The following is a 13,473-nucleotide window of genomic DNA, read 5'->3' on the forward strand; positions in this document are numbered from 1 at the left end:
GCTTGAGAATTAATATGCCTTGTTACCTTTTTGTGACTATATACCCAGACCTGCAAACTAATGAATACTTGGGAAGTTTTCACCTGAAATAACTTCAGTGAAGTAAAGCATCAATTCCTCTAAGAAGTTTAGCTTGGAATATTTTCTTCTTATAAAATCAAAATAATTAGTACCAGAGCCAATATCATACCTGTGGAACTGCTTCTACACACTCATTTAAATTATCTTGGTGTGTATCTTGGTGTGACTGTTTTTGTGTTTATGCTGGTGTAGCATCATTAACTTTGGGAGTCTCCTATTAATCACACCAGGATGAAGAAACATGAAAAATCATTGTCCCATGTTACCAGTACCAGATTAAAAAAAAAAAAAAAAAGGCTTTTCTTGGGGTTTCAGTAAATATGTTTCTAGTTTTATAAAACTCACTTGCTTCTTATTTCTCATCCTGTTAGTTTTTTAGTAACCTCCTGCCAAATGGAAATCGTGTAAGGATTAGGCAATGCTAAAAAAAAACAGAACTATTGAATTCCTCTAATTTAGAAAAATAAGTATTTTATTAAATGTGTGTTAATACATATAAGTATGAAGGAAGAGGGATAGGGGTTAATCAAATATTAACTTGTTAGTGTTGGTTGTCTTTGTCAAGTCAGTGAGTTAGATGTCATCCTTATGGATTAAAATTCCAGGCCTCAAAAGGGGGAAAACATATTACGCCTCATAACAATGGTGTGACTGGATAATGATAGCAAGCCTAACATTTTGGGAAAAAGCAAAAGCTTGAAAGTGTAGGAAAAGCTGTCATAATTGGGTATTGAAATTGCTTTAATGTAAGTTATGTAAGTATCATGTCAAATCATGATCCCAAGAGTAAACTTCTGTATGCTATCAGGTTATGTTGTGGAAAGGTTGACTAATGAATTGCCAAGAGAAAGGGGACCTGCTTTATAATGTTACTAATGAAGATCTGGTCTTTAACAGTGATAACTAAACTACTAGAAAGCAAAAAAACCACCATAATTCTAACACTTTAAATATAAAAATGCAATTTGGTGGACAAAACTACTGAAGAGTCTTACCTGCAAAGAGCAGAAAAAACTGTTGTTGAGTCCATTTAAACTATTACAGGAACAGAAGGTGCCTTAGGTGATTGCCATAGACTTGGAGAGTGAGGTATATAACTGGTTCATCCTTGCAAGCAAACATGGGCTCAGTATGGGAGAACGTAGAAAGTACCTGCTAGAAGCCTGTCTGTGGACCTTAGGATGCACATGACAACTGCTGTTGAAATCACAGTTGAAATTTAACATATGTCACTATTAAGGGATGTGCACTGGGAAAAAAACCCCTCCAGATGTTATATATATGAAATGGATTTTGAGATGTTATATGTAGCAATGAGATCTAGGAGCTCTGATAGATAACTCCACCAAAATGCTGCCTTGGTGCTTAGTAAGCATCAGCAAAGTAAATTACACTTTAATAAGTATTTAGGACGACTTGAACAAATTTCTAGACATCATCTTCCTATTAATTGGTCCAACACATAAGTCATGTGTACTGTGTGATGGTCTTTATATTCCAAAATTATAGAGTTGGAAGAGCTAGTAAAAGATAAAAAGAAAATATAAGGAACAGCACCTACATGAGGAATGGGAAGGTAGATGACTTTCTTTCCTGAAAAGTAAACTGCTGTGGAAGGAATGCTAGAGATCTGTACAATCTTTGATGACGTGGGGAAAAATGAATAAATGGGGGGGAGCATCAAACAAAATTTTGAACTACTGAGTTGAAAGCAATTAAAAGGAAGTAACTCTTTGTGCAGCATCTCAAGGTGGTCTTACTATTCTTCCTGCAAAGTTTCTGGAATGCTATAACTTCATGAGAGGTAAAAATTCACTGGAATAATTGATGGCAAACTTTATTTTTCAAATGTTTTAAATAATTCTTTCAAGGTGGTTTCCCCTTCCCTCCCCTAGTATCAAGTATTATTACTTCACACTACTCCACTGCAGCTCTGTTCACCCAAGGACTCAAAACTATGATTTGTCACCCCTGTGTCTGCCTGCATTTCAACTTACATGTGTCAAAGCTCTTTTTTTTATTTATCTCAAAAGCCAGCACTTAAACTGGATGACACTAGAAAGTGGAGCTCAGTGAAGAGCAAGTTGTTTTACTCAACTTTCCAGATAGGCTGGATCAACATTTTATCACTAAGTTCACACTACTAAGAGAATTCTAAAATAATTTCCACTGTGCCCACACAATGCTGAAGAAGCGCCTGATACAGAATTGAAAGGGGATGGATCTAAATGTGACACAGGATTACTTTGTAATTCAACTGTGTTTTGAGTAGGCACTAATTTCACTAATGTGGTTAATGTCTTCACTGCCATAATTTTTCTTCTGGATGAAGATTTTCTGCTATTGCCTGGGCACTAATTCTATCCCAAACACTGAGTAATCTAAGTACCAAATGTTCACCTTTTTGATACCTTAGTTGTGTATTTCTACTATATATGTGGATACCTGTAAACTTGTTATCTATTGCTCAGATTAATTTTATTGTCTGTAAATTAAATATTAATTGGTGTGAAATTAATATAAAAAAGAAACCATATGAGTATCAATTTTTTGTGATGCAAAATATTTTTTGTAAAAGTTCCTATATATGCTATATATGTAAATTTTCTTCTTTGATAGATCATCCTGTTAATTACATTATTTTGCAGTTGTGGAATATTGATGATTTGCAATCCTTATTTTTTTTTCTGTTTGGTAATATACTCATATATGAACTGTGTATATTCAAAAAGTCATTATAAAGTTTGATAAGGAATTTTTGTCAGGTTTTTTTATTTTTTTTATATTTTTATATTTATGTTGTGGGGGGTAGGGGATTTTTAAATTTCTTTAATAATGACTGATAAATATTGAAGTTAACATAAATATCTAGAAATCTAAGAACAATTCTCACTTAACAATTACATTATGTTGTATTACAGTTAAGACTTTATCTAGAGCCAAGAAAACTATTCACAGTTTTTCTAATTGTATATTCTGCTTCCAACTATTATCTTTTTTCCCTTTTCCCCTTAGTCAGCTGCAGACCCATGTGTAAGCAGTGTTGAACCAGACAATGAATATTTGTAGCTTTTTAGTTATGATTAACTCAGTACCTGTTGAGAAAATGTAACCTACTATCGATACTTGTTCACAGCACTGACCTTAAAGTTGAGGGACCACATGTCCTGCTTGTGACTGAGCTTTACTGGTGAATATTGTTATATAACCTGAATGATCTCTCCATGTCTAGCTAAAATCTAAAAGAAACAAGAGTAGGAAAAGCAGCAACAAAACCAAGTTTTATGTTTATTTATGAAGTAAATTATAATCTTTGCATGTTTTGGTTTTATTTTGAAGGGCCCATCTTGCTGGGATGACGTGCTAATTCCTAACAGAATAGGAGGTGTTTGCCAGTCCCAAGGATGCAATGGAAATGTAGCGGTAAGATTTTGTCATGTTTCTCCAAGTTCTGTGGTACTCATAAGAATAATTTTTTTGTAGCAATTCTAACCATGTTAGAATTACAGTAACAAACGTGAAGAGACAGGTATGGTACACTTCAAAAGAGCTGCACAGCATTAGATAACAAACCTCTGTCTTGCAAAAGGGAGGAATTTTGGTCAGATGCTGTTTGAAATGAAGGAGGAAATTATTTTATTTCATCTTTAGCACTGAAGTATAACTCTTAAATTTTCAAGTATGGAAAGGTTAAATGTGGAATGTAATACTTAAATGTGTCTGTCAATGCTTATTTTATAATTGTTATGTATATCTTTCCCTTGAAAACTTCAAATTTCCATGTCATATTACACATCAGAACTTCATGTTGGACTTTGTCCATAGGAGTAGGCTCTTCGTGATGATCACTTTGCAGTTTTTCTCCCACATCTTATTGCTGTTGCTTCCTTTGTTTCCTGAAGTGACATCAATGAAAAGACTGAGTAAGAAGGAGCATAGGTTTCTCAAATTCTTAATAAAGATGTCTCAAATATTATTTATGTATACTTATATCTTCACATGTATTAGATATTTATAGCATCTAATACTAAAGTCTTAGAGGTAATTCCTTCTCAGTAAAAAGCTTAATTTTAGTGTTTTTACAGGACAGAGATTTTACTTGAATTTTCTACATATGAAAAGATTCCATTCATCAATGATTTGCAGATTAGAGCTACACAAATTGCTTTTTCCACCTACTCTGGTGTAACCTTCTCTTTGTCTACCCTAGCAAGACAGTTGTGCAGTGGTGCATCCACACAGTTCTGTATGTGTCTCCTGCTTGGCCACAGATGGTGCCAGAAAATATTTTTATTTAAATTTAGATACCAAATGATTGTTTTACTAGTATGGAATTTATGGCTGAGTCCATATGCAGCCAACAGAAAATGAGAACTGGCAGCCTTTGGGCTTCTGCTTCTTGGTGTGCACCTTGTAGTAGTGGCTGAGACACCCAGGAATCACAGAATGTCCTGGGCTGGAAGGGACCCACAAAGACCATGACCTTGAAAGTGGCAGGTGTTCGATATTCAAATGCTATTCTCTGGGCAGTACAATTCCCAGTTTTGTCCCTTATTGGCAGAATATACCTGACTGGCTTGCAGCTGCCAACTTACAGCCTTTGTTATCCAGTGTATTTGTGAAAAAGGTACTGAAATAATTACACTTTTGACAACCCTGCCTCCTGACCTATAACCCACTTCCTCATTGAATCAGTTCTTACTTTTTAAAAACAGAAAATGAAACAAAATGCCATCTTTGTGGAGAGAGAGGACCATAAAACTAAAATCTGATGCTGTGGCAAACAACTAAGCCCCATGACTCCAGTTGCTGTCAATTCCTCTGGCAAGTTGCATGTTTAGCAGAGCCAAGGATCAGTGTTATCTTTCAGTGAGGCATCACTGAACAAATTTCAGAAGACACTCTATATTAGACAGTCATGTTGCTAATGCAGCTTGAGACAACCTGAACTACTGGCATGAGGCTGTTACTGCAGAAATATGCTGTTTATTTCCAAACTGACACATTTTCCCTTTATCAGCTACAAACCACTCTATTCAGTAGTGTTAGAATGAAACCAGACTGAGGTTCAAGAACAATCCTAATTTTTATGATTTTTCAGCCAGAATTTCCAGCAATATCAATACAGTCAAGAAAAAATAAGCACTTAAGTGTATTTAACTTCTTTTTTTACCTAACTATTCAGTAGGTAGGTAACCCTGCATCAGATGTTTGAATTGATGGCTTGTTGAGATCCTCTACTTGCCGAAAGACATCTTTCTTGTGCTTTGGGATGGTTTGTTTTTCTTTGGCCTCAGTCATTGTGAAAGCACATCTTTACTTTCTGGGAAATCTTCCAGTTCAAAGGCTTACATCACTAAGTTTTTTGGTTTGTGTCTTGCTCCAAGCAGGAAATAATATAGATTCTACAGATGTGTTTCCAAGGATTTGCCATTCTTTTCTGCTCTAGTAGAACAGTTAGTTTGGAACAGAATAAAAATAATCTTAACTAAATCATGGATTAAAACCTCTAGGCTTTTCTTGCTTGTTACAATCTTCAGAAAATTAAGTCATGTTTTATCATTAACTATTCATTTTTGCATTGTTATGACAAAGTTTGTGGAGTTATGTCTCTCAAATAGCTCCACAGTGTATGTACTTCTTTACCATGATGTTCAATGAAGAAGCTTTAAGGCTGTCGGTTGTGAGTTATCAATAAACTGCAAATACTGCTGTTTAAGGGGGGAAAAATCCTCCAATATTTCTCTCCCAAGACATGTTTCAGATAAAAATTAACTTTTTGTCAATTTAAAATTTTTGTAAGCACCAATTTGCAACATAAAAAAACACAAGGCAATGTGTTTTCCCCCAAAATACTAGTTTGTATGTATTTTGGTATGAAATTAGTCTCTTGACAGAATGACAGACTTTAATTCTTTTGGTTGCAAAAATGTAAATAAAATAATTGATTATATGAGAAAACAATGAAAATCAAATTTCATTTCTGTTAAATAAAATTTCTAATGATTTATAGAAAATATAATGTTTATCTTAATTTTAAGTGCACTGTGATTCGATATGTGTTCCAATGTGCTCCCAAGCAGAGGTCACTGTGGGGCTTTTTCACATTAACTACAGTCTATCAGAATCACTCTGAACTTCTACAGCTTCAAAAAGATGAAGCTTCTGTGAACACTTATATTGCTGCAATTGTAGAAAAGTTGCTTTTATAACAAACTTTAATTATATTTATTCAGAAATGGAAGAGTCAACTATAGCTGTTTTAAATGCGGATTTAAATCCAACTTTCAAACTGTTTCACAAATTAGAACCATTCATTAAATGAAAGACAACCTTGTACTTTTGGTGTCTGTCTCAAAACAATTTCAGCCAGAAACACTGTATGTAGCTGTGCAGGTGTGCTTGGAAACACCTTGGTCCTGTGAATTTCCTGATGCTCTTTTTTTATGAGCATTATTTTGTTACTGCTTAGAACCACAGAATCATTTAGGTTGGAAAAATCCTTTAAGATAATCAAGTCCAACTTGATTAACCTAATACTGCCAACCCACCACTAAAACAGGTCCCAAGGGTATTTGTGATAGAGTTTTTGTAGATTCATGCTCATCTTTACAAGTGACCAGAATACATGTAATACTAAAGTGTTTATTTAGCCTTTCCTTATTCAAATTAAATATTACTGAGTGTTCTTGTTAGACTTTTACAGTTCTCTGAAATACATACAGAATATTTATTCTTTATCGTCCATTGAAGTAAATTTTTGATTAAGGACTATTTCTACTTTTGTATATAAAAATGATAGTATATTTGCTGTCTCATGGAGGCTCATGATTTTTAGAAGTCATCAAGAGCCATAGAAAGAATGTATCTTTTCATGGTGAGACAGGGCTGTAATACTACCATTAACCACTGAAGTGATGATTTCATAGGAATCAGCTTCACATTAGTTCCTCATTCCAGTGTATATGCATCAGTTTCTGAAAGACATTTCCATGTCCCCAGGGCAAAATGTAGGGCAAACCTTTTTGAACTGTAGAAACCTGTGGAAAATGTATTAATGTTCTGTATGTGTTCTTGGGATTCTCATTTGATGTGCAAAAAGAGTTGCTGGAAATGTGAAAATCTCAGAAGAAATGAAAGGGTTAAAGAGAATTTATGGGTCAGATATGGTTTAAACTATTGGGAATAAGGAAGAATGAAAATCACTGTAATAGAAATATAAATGTACTTCTCTTCCAGTTTGATATATCTCACTACTGTTACTTTGAATTCTTTGTTTCTGATGAAGACTGTATCAGCTGTCATCATAACTGAATAGCATTTTTGTCTCTGCTCCAGTTACTGAAACATGCTAGGTTGAACAAACCATTTCTAATAGAAGCACCAGGATGTCTGTGAACTTTTGGAAGCATCTCTAAGTACTAGATTTTCTTAAATATCAGTACACCCCTCTTATCAAACTCTATAGTAATCTCCCCTGCCGAAGGCAAGGATTTATATTCCAAGTAAGGTCACTTTTTTTTTTTTTAATGTTTAGTATTGGCCATGATATGTGATTTTAAATAGTTCAATTCCATTATACAATAGTCTCACTGTTGTAGAGTATGCTTGAGAGCAAAGAGTTTGCCATAGGAAGCATGTTTGGTTTTTTTAATTATATAGATTTTCTTCTTATTATTGCCATTCTTCTTGTGTGATTTTGAATACTGAAATTTTATTTTTACTATATTGAAATTTTTGAACATTTCTCCTATTTTTCCTTTCCTGCTTGTTTATTGTCATTAGGTTTGGCACTGAAGACAGCAATATTATGTATTACTTTCATAGTCTGTTCCACAGGGAACCTGTGCTCATCTGAAATAGTTTGGACTAATAAATCAAGGGAACAGTATTCAGCTTGTGTGCTTTAAATACACAACTTAGCAAATGATTTTTTTTCTTTCAAGTGTCTAAAGCTATTCTTTTAAAACATCACTGTTCAGATGAAATATGTTTCATTTTTCATCTCATTTTGCTTTGATTAGCTCAGACCTCTGTTTCAGTTGAGAACAGAAATAAATCTTGTAGCAGTTAAAATATCAGGAGCAAAGTAGTAAATTTAATGATGTTATCAAAATATGAATACAGTAAAGGACTATCATCTCATTATAGGAAAGGTCTTATACATTGATATATTATTTATTTGTTTTTCTTTGTGTACAATGATTATTGTTTAAGGTGCTATGCCTGTCCATCCCTGGAGCAATTATAACATTTTAAATGTCATAATATTACTATGAGTATTTTTTTAAATTCTGTGATGTTTCTTAATAGCAAGAAAAATTGCATTTTTAATTTATTTCAGTGCTGTTCATGTTAGTTTGCCTTATGCAGAAGAGAGGGGTCCAGATAATATATGCTATTAAAAAAAAATCACAGTGAGTATGATGGAGTAAGAATGCTAATTAAAATACCAGGTAATCTTACTTTAGAAATATTAAATTGATACAAGGATTCTTATCACAGAAGGATTTAAGTTGGAAAAGACTTCCAAGATCATTAAGTCTAACCTTTGACCAATCACTGCTTTGTCAACTAGGCCATAGCACTAAGTGCCACCACAATCTGTTCCAATGCTTAACAACCCCTTCTGTGAAGACATTCTTCCCAATGGCCAACTTGAGCTGCCCCTGGTACAGCTTGAGGCTATGTCCTCTTGTCCTGTCACCAGTTGCCTGGGAGAAGAGGCTGAGCCCCACCTGGCTTCAACATCCTTTCAGGGAATTGTAGAGAGACTACAGTTGTCCTGAGCCTTTTCTTCAGGCCCAAACCATCTCAGTTCCCTCAGCCATTATGACAGCTCCTTTATCCAGTCTTCATAGAATTCTAGTATGGCTTTAGGTAGAAGGCACTGTTCATCTCGTTCCAACCCCCTCACTGTGGGCAGGGATAGCTTCTACTGGACCAGGTTGCTCAAAGCCTCATCCAAACTGGCTTTGAAGACTTCCAGGGATAGGGTATCCACAGATTCTCTGGGAAACGTGTACCAGTGCCTCACCACCCTTACAGTAAAGAATTTCTAATTTCCAATTTAAACTACTCTCTTTCAGTTTAAGTGTTCTGTCACTACATTCCCTGAAAAGTCCCTTTTCAGCCTTCTTGTAGGCCCCCATCAGGAGCTGGAAGACTGCTCTAATGCCACCCCAGTGCCTTCTCTTCTCCAGGCTGAACAAACCTCAGTTTCTTGGCTGGTCTTCATTGGACAGGCACTCCAGGTGCTGATCATCTTACTGACTTTGCACTGGATCTGCTCCAACAGGTCCATGCCCTTCCTGTTCTGGGGTCCCTAGAATCAGATGCAGTGTTCCAAGTGGGGTATCATGAGGGCAGAGTACAGGGGCACAATCTTCTTCTTTGATATACTGGCCATGCTGCTTTGGATGCAGCCCAGAACAGAGGTGGCTTTCTGGGCTGTGAGCACACACTGCTGGGTTTTCTTCTCATCTGCCAAGTCCTTCTCACCAGGGCTGTTCTCAACCCATTCTCCTCCCAGCCTGTGCTTGTACTTGGCATTGCAAAGTGTAGGATCTTGTACCTGGCCTTGTTTAACTTAATGAGGTATGCCTGGACCCCATTCTCAAGCCTGACCTGTCCTCTCTGGATGGCATCCTTTTCTTCCAGCCTGTCAACAGCATCACACAATTTAGTGTCACCAGCAAGCTCGCTAAAGGTATGCTCAATCCCACTGTCCATGTTGCCAGTAACTATGTTAAACAGTGCCAATCCCAATGCCAGTCCCTGAGGAAAGCCACTCATCATCACTGGTCTCCACTTGGGCATTGAGAGACCAAACACAACTCTTTGAGTGCAACCATCCAGCCAATTCCTTATCCAGTGAGTGGGCCATCCATCAAATCCACGCCTCTCTAGTTAAGAGACACAGATATTGTGTGTGACAGTGTCAAATGTCCTGCACAGGTTCACGTAGCTGACATCAGTTACTCCTCCCTCACCCACCACCACTGTGGCCTCTTCACACAAGGCCACCAAATTTGTCAGGTGCCGCGCTCCCGCCCCAAATCCCTTTTCTCTCAGCCCCGGCTAGCTCTTGTGGGGCGAGGGCGGGCGATGGAGGCACCCTCCGCCGCTCCCAGCTGGGGTTTGGAGAGTGCCTTTGTGGGTTCCGGGCAGCGCTAGCAAGCCTTGCGGTGGTAAATGAAGAGCGGATCCTGCTGGGGGCTAAGTCCAAGTTTATTGTAGCCCAACGGGGCCAAATATCCTAGAACGGTGCCAGCCAACAGGAACAAGTACAAGGTGCTTGTACCGGCTTATAAACTGTAAGGGAGGGGTAACCGACGACTGATGGGGATAGGGATAGGGAGTGGCTCCGGGATGGGGGGATATGGTGGAGTCTAATGGGGGAAGGATATGGGGGGAGCCCCAGGTCCTCGCCCAATCACCCGGTGCCCTGAGTAGAAGCTTCTGGATGGATGGGAAGGAGCACCGAGTGATAGACAAGGCACCCAGGGGCGGTAAAATGCCTCTTTCAGGGTGATGGATAGATACTGGAAAGGCGGGAAAGGAGGACAAGGCGGGAATACTGGGGATAAACCAAGTTGCACATGGGGGTACAAAGGAATAAACCAATACATAATACAGGGATAATAAAACATACAAATAACGCAACTCCACAGTCAGGCATAATTTTCCCTTAGTGAAGGCATGTTGACTATCATCAATCACCTTATTTTCCGTGTGCTTTAGTACAGTTTCCAGTAAGATCCACTCCCTAACCCTGCTGGGGTCAGAGGTGTGACTGACTGGCCTGCAGTTCTTTTTTTTCTTTTTAAAAATGGTGGTTGTATTTATCCTTGTCCAGTCAGTGAGAGCTTCACTGGACTACCATGACTTCTCAAGTAGAATGAATAATGGCTTAGAAATGTCATTCATTGGAGGACCCTATACATACATCCCATCAAGTCCCATGGACTTCTGAAACTTCAGGTTCCTTTGATGGTCTCAAACCTGATATCCCACAGTGGGTAGTTCTTCATTCTCCCAATCCTTAACTTTGCCTTCTGTGATTTGGGTGAGGTGCATGGAGCATTGCTGAAGACAGAAATAGTCATTGAGTCCTCATGGTTTTCCATATATGAGAGAGACTCTCTTAGGAGGAGATTTATTCAAATACAATACAAGACAATTTTGAGAGTCTTTCATATTTACCAGATTCTCTGACCACTGCTTTTACAATTAAAAAACTGTTTTATTATTTTATGCCCAGTACTGTGGCAAGTAAAAGGAATAAAGCATAAATGCAACTTAAATAACAAGCAGACCAGACCCATTGTTGTAGTTTGTTTTCTTTTATATTTTGTGATACAAGGAGAGCAAGCAAACAATTTCAGAGACTTTTTATTTCTTTATTTTTCAAGCTGTTTCTCTTCACAAACCTATCAATTCACCAAATGAAATAATAACATGGCACAGTAGTAGTGATGCCACCGATGCAAGCCACAAGAGTGATACACTCTGCTTACATATGTTGATATCCAGCTGTTTAATTAGACTAATTTAACTATTATGTCATCCTGAGGTTTCTGGTTTGGCTGATCATCTACCAAAAATCTCAGCTTTTTCAAGTTGCTGCCTCACTGGACAGAACGGCCCTTACTTCTAAGGGTATGACTTGATTCCTGGCTGTTTTAAAATGCCATAACATGTTTTTGATGTTATATGAGCTGTTTATGTGGCTTTGTCAGTGACTTTTAGGTTATATTATTCCTACTCCCTCGGTTTTTGGGCCATCTGATTTATGAGTAATTATGCCTTCAGATCATTAAGAAATGTTTTTGAATAGCATAGGGCTAGGAGATGATCATTGCAAGTCACCTTGAAAAACAGAGTTTGGATGATTCGCTGTGGGAAATTACATTTTGAAATATATCAGTTAAATGTCTCTAATACTGGTCTCATAATATTTTAGTTTCTTAATCGAAATGTCAGTGCCGTATCAAATGCTACACATAAATCTGGTTAAATTCCCACATTGCAATTATGATATTCTGCTAAATTTGTAATCTCATAAAAGTGTCAAGTTAGTTTGATAGAATGAATAAATCCTCATTGATTGGCATTAATTACTGATCCCTCTTTTATTAATCAGGCACTATATTAGCTATGTATTGTATGAAGGTCTGGTGTCAGTTTTCCATGCTGATATTTGCCTAGATTACCTCATATAAAGTTGCCCTAAATGTTAATATGTGGTTGTGTTCCTGTAAAGCTCTGTATTTTAAACTGTCTTCGAATGTGAGTGGGTTATTATAGCCAGCAGTGCATTTTCTGAGGAGTAAAGAAGAGATGAATAATATTGAAAACAACACCTTGAGACTTTGGAATAGCCTGTGAAGGTGTTGTGATTGTATTTTGCTGATCTTGGTTAGATCTTTAAATTCATATACTTAAAAGCAAATAGAGATTAAAAATATTTACTTCAAATGATTGTGAAGAAAGACACATAGCAGGTCATGTACCATGGTATTTAAACATGGTAATACCATGGTGTTTAAACATGTTAAACAAAATGTTATTTTTTAATATGTTTTGAGCTTCTTTCTGTTCTTGCTCCAAATTATGTCAACTCTACATTTCTTCTTAGATTCTTCTTTAGGAAACCATAATTAGAACTTTTTTTTTACATTTATTCTCAAAGTAACCTCATTCTGGGGTAGATCAATTTTTCCTTTATAAAGAAATTCTATTATTCTACTTCTCAGTTCAGAAAAATCAATGCTAGGTGAAAAACTGAATTATAAAATAGAATTAATTCTATATAGGGACAGAAAGCTAAATTATTTATCTAGAAATAGAAGTTAAAGCTTTTATAATTAAAATCTGTCCTCAAAAAAAAGTGAATACTTATTCAGTCTTCATCAGTGTAAACACAATATTTCTACAGTATATTGACTAGGTTTTTTATGGGCCACAGACTGTGTCTGTATCAAAACCCATAATTAGCACTCATAACAGGTATGATTTAGATCAGTTGATTATATTTCTTAATTACATTTTTTTCTTTTTTTTTTTTTCCCCATAGAAGTCTTAAAACTGAGACAAGCCAGCTCTTTGGAACTGTTTGTCAGTTTTCACATCTCACCAATATTTAAAAATTGCTAATAGTTTTTCTGAGCTGAAATTTTCATACACATTCTGGAAAACCCAAAGGAACTCAGTTATTTTTGCTCTGTGTTGAGTGGTCTCAGGAAATTAAGTTCATCTTTCCTGTATTGATGCCACCGTTTTTGTTTGCATGTGTGGAAATGCCATCATTTTGTAAAAGACGGAACAAAAATTGTTGAAGATTATAATGCTTTTTTCAAACAAATCCTATGCTCTTTTGGCTGTCATTTT

At 36.5% G+C, this 13,473-nt stretch overlaps 1 protein-coding gene across 3 annotated transcripts in view; it reads left to right on the forward strand.

The window, feature by feature from the left end:
* Positions 1 to 13,473, forward strand: part of PRKN (parkin RBR E3 ubiquitin protein ligase) — a 693,458-nt gene that overhangs the window by 304,491 nt on the left and 375,494 nt on the right. For all 3 annotated transcript variants that reach the window (XM_021544140.3, XM_085576858.1, XM_085576857.1), the window contains one exon: positions 3,421 to 3,504. In XM_021544140.3, coding sequence (XP_021399815.3) covers positions 3,421 to 3,504 — 84 coding nt within the window. The remainder of the gene's footprint in view (positions 1 to 3,420; positions 3,505 to 13,473) is intronic.

Source organism: Lonchura striata, chromosome 3 (genome assembly GCF_050655825.1).
Source record: "Lonchura striata isolate lonStrDom1 chromosome 3, ASM5065582v1, whole genome shotgun sequence".
NCBI lineage: Eukaryota > Metazoa > Chordata > Aves > Passeriformes > Estrildidae > Lonchura > Lonchura striata.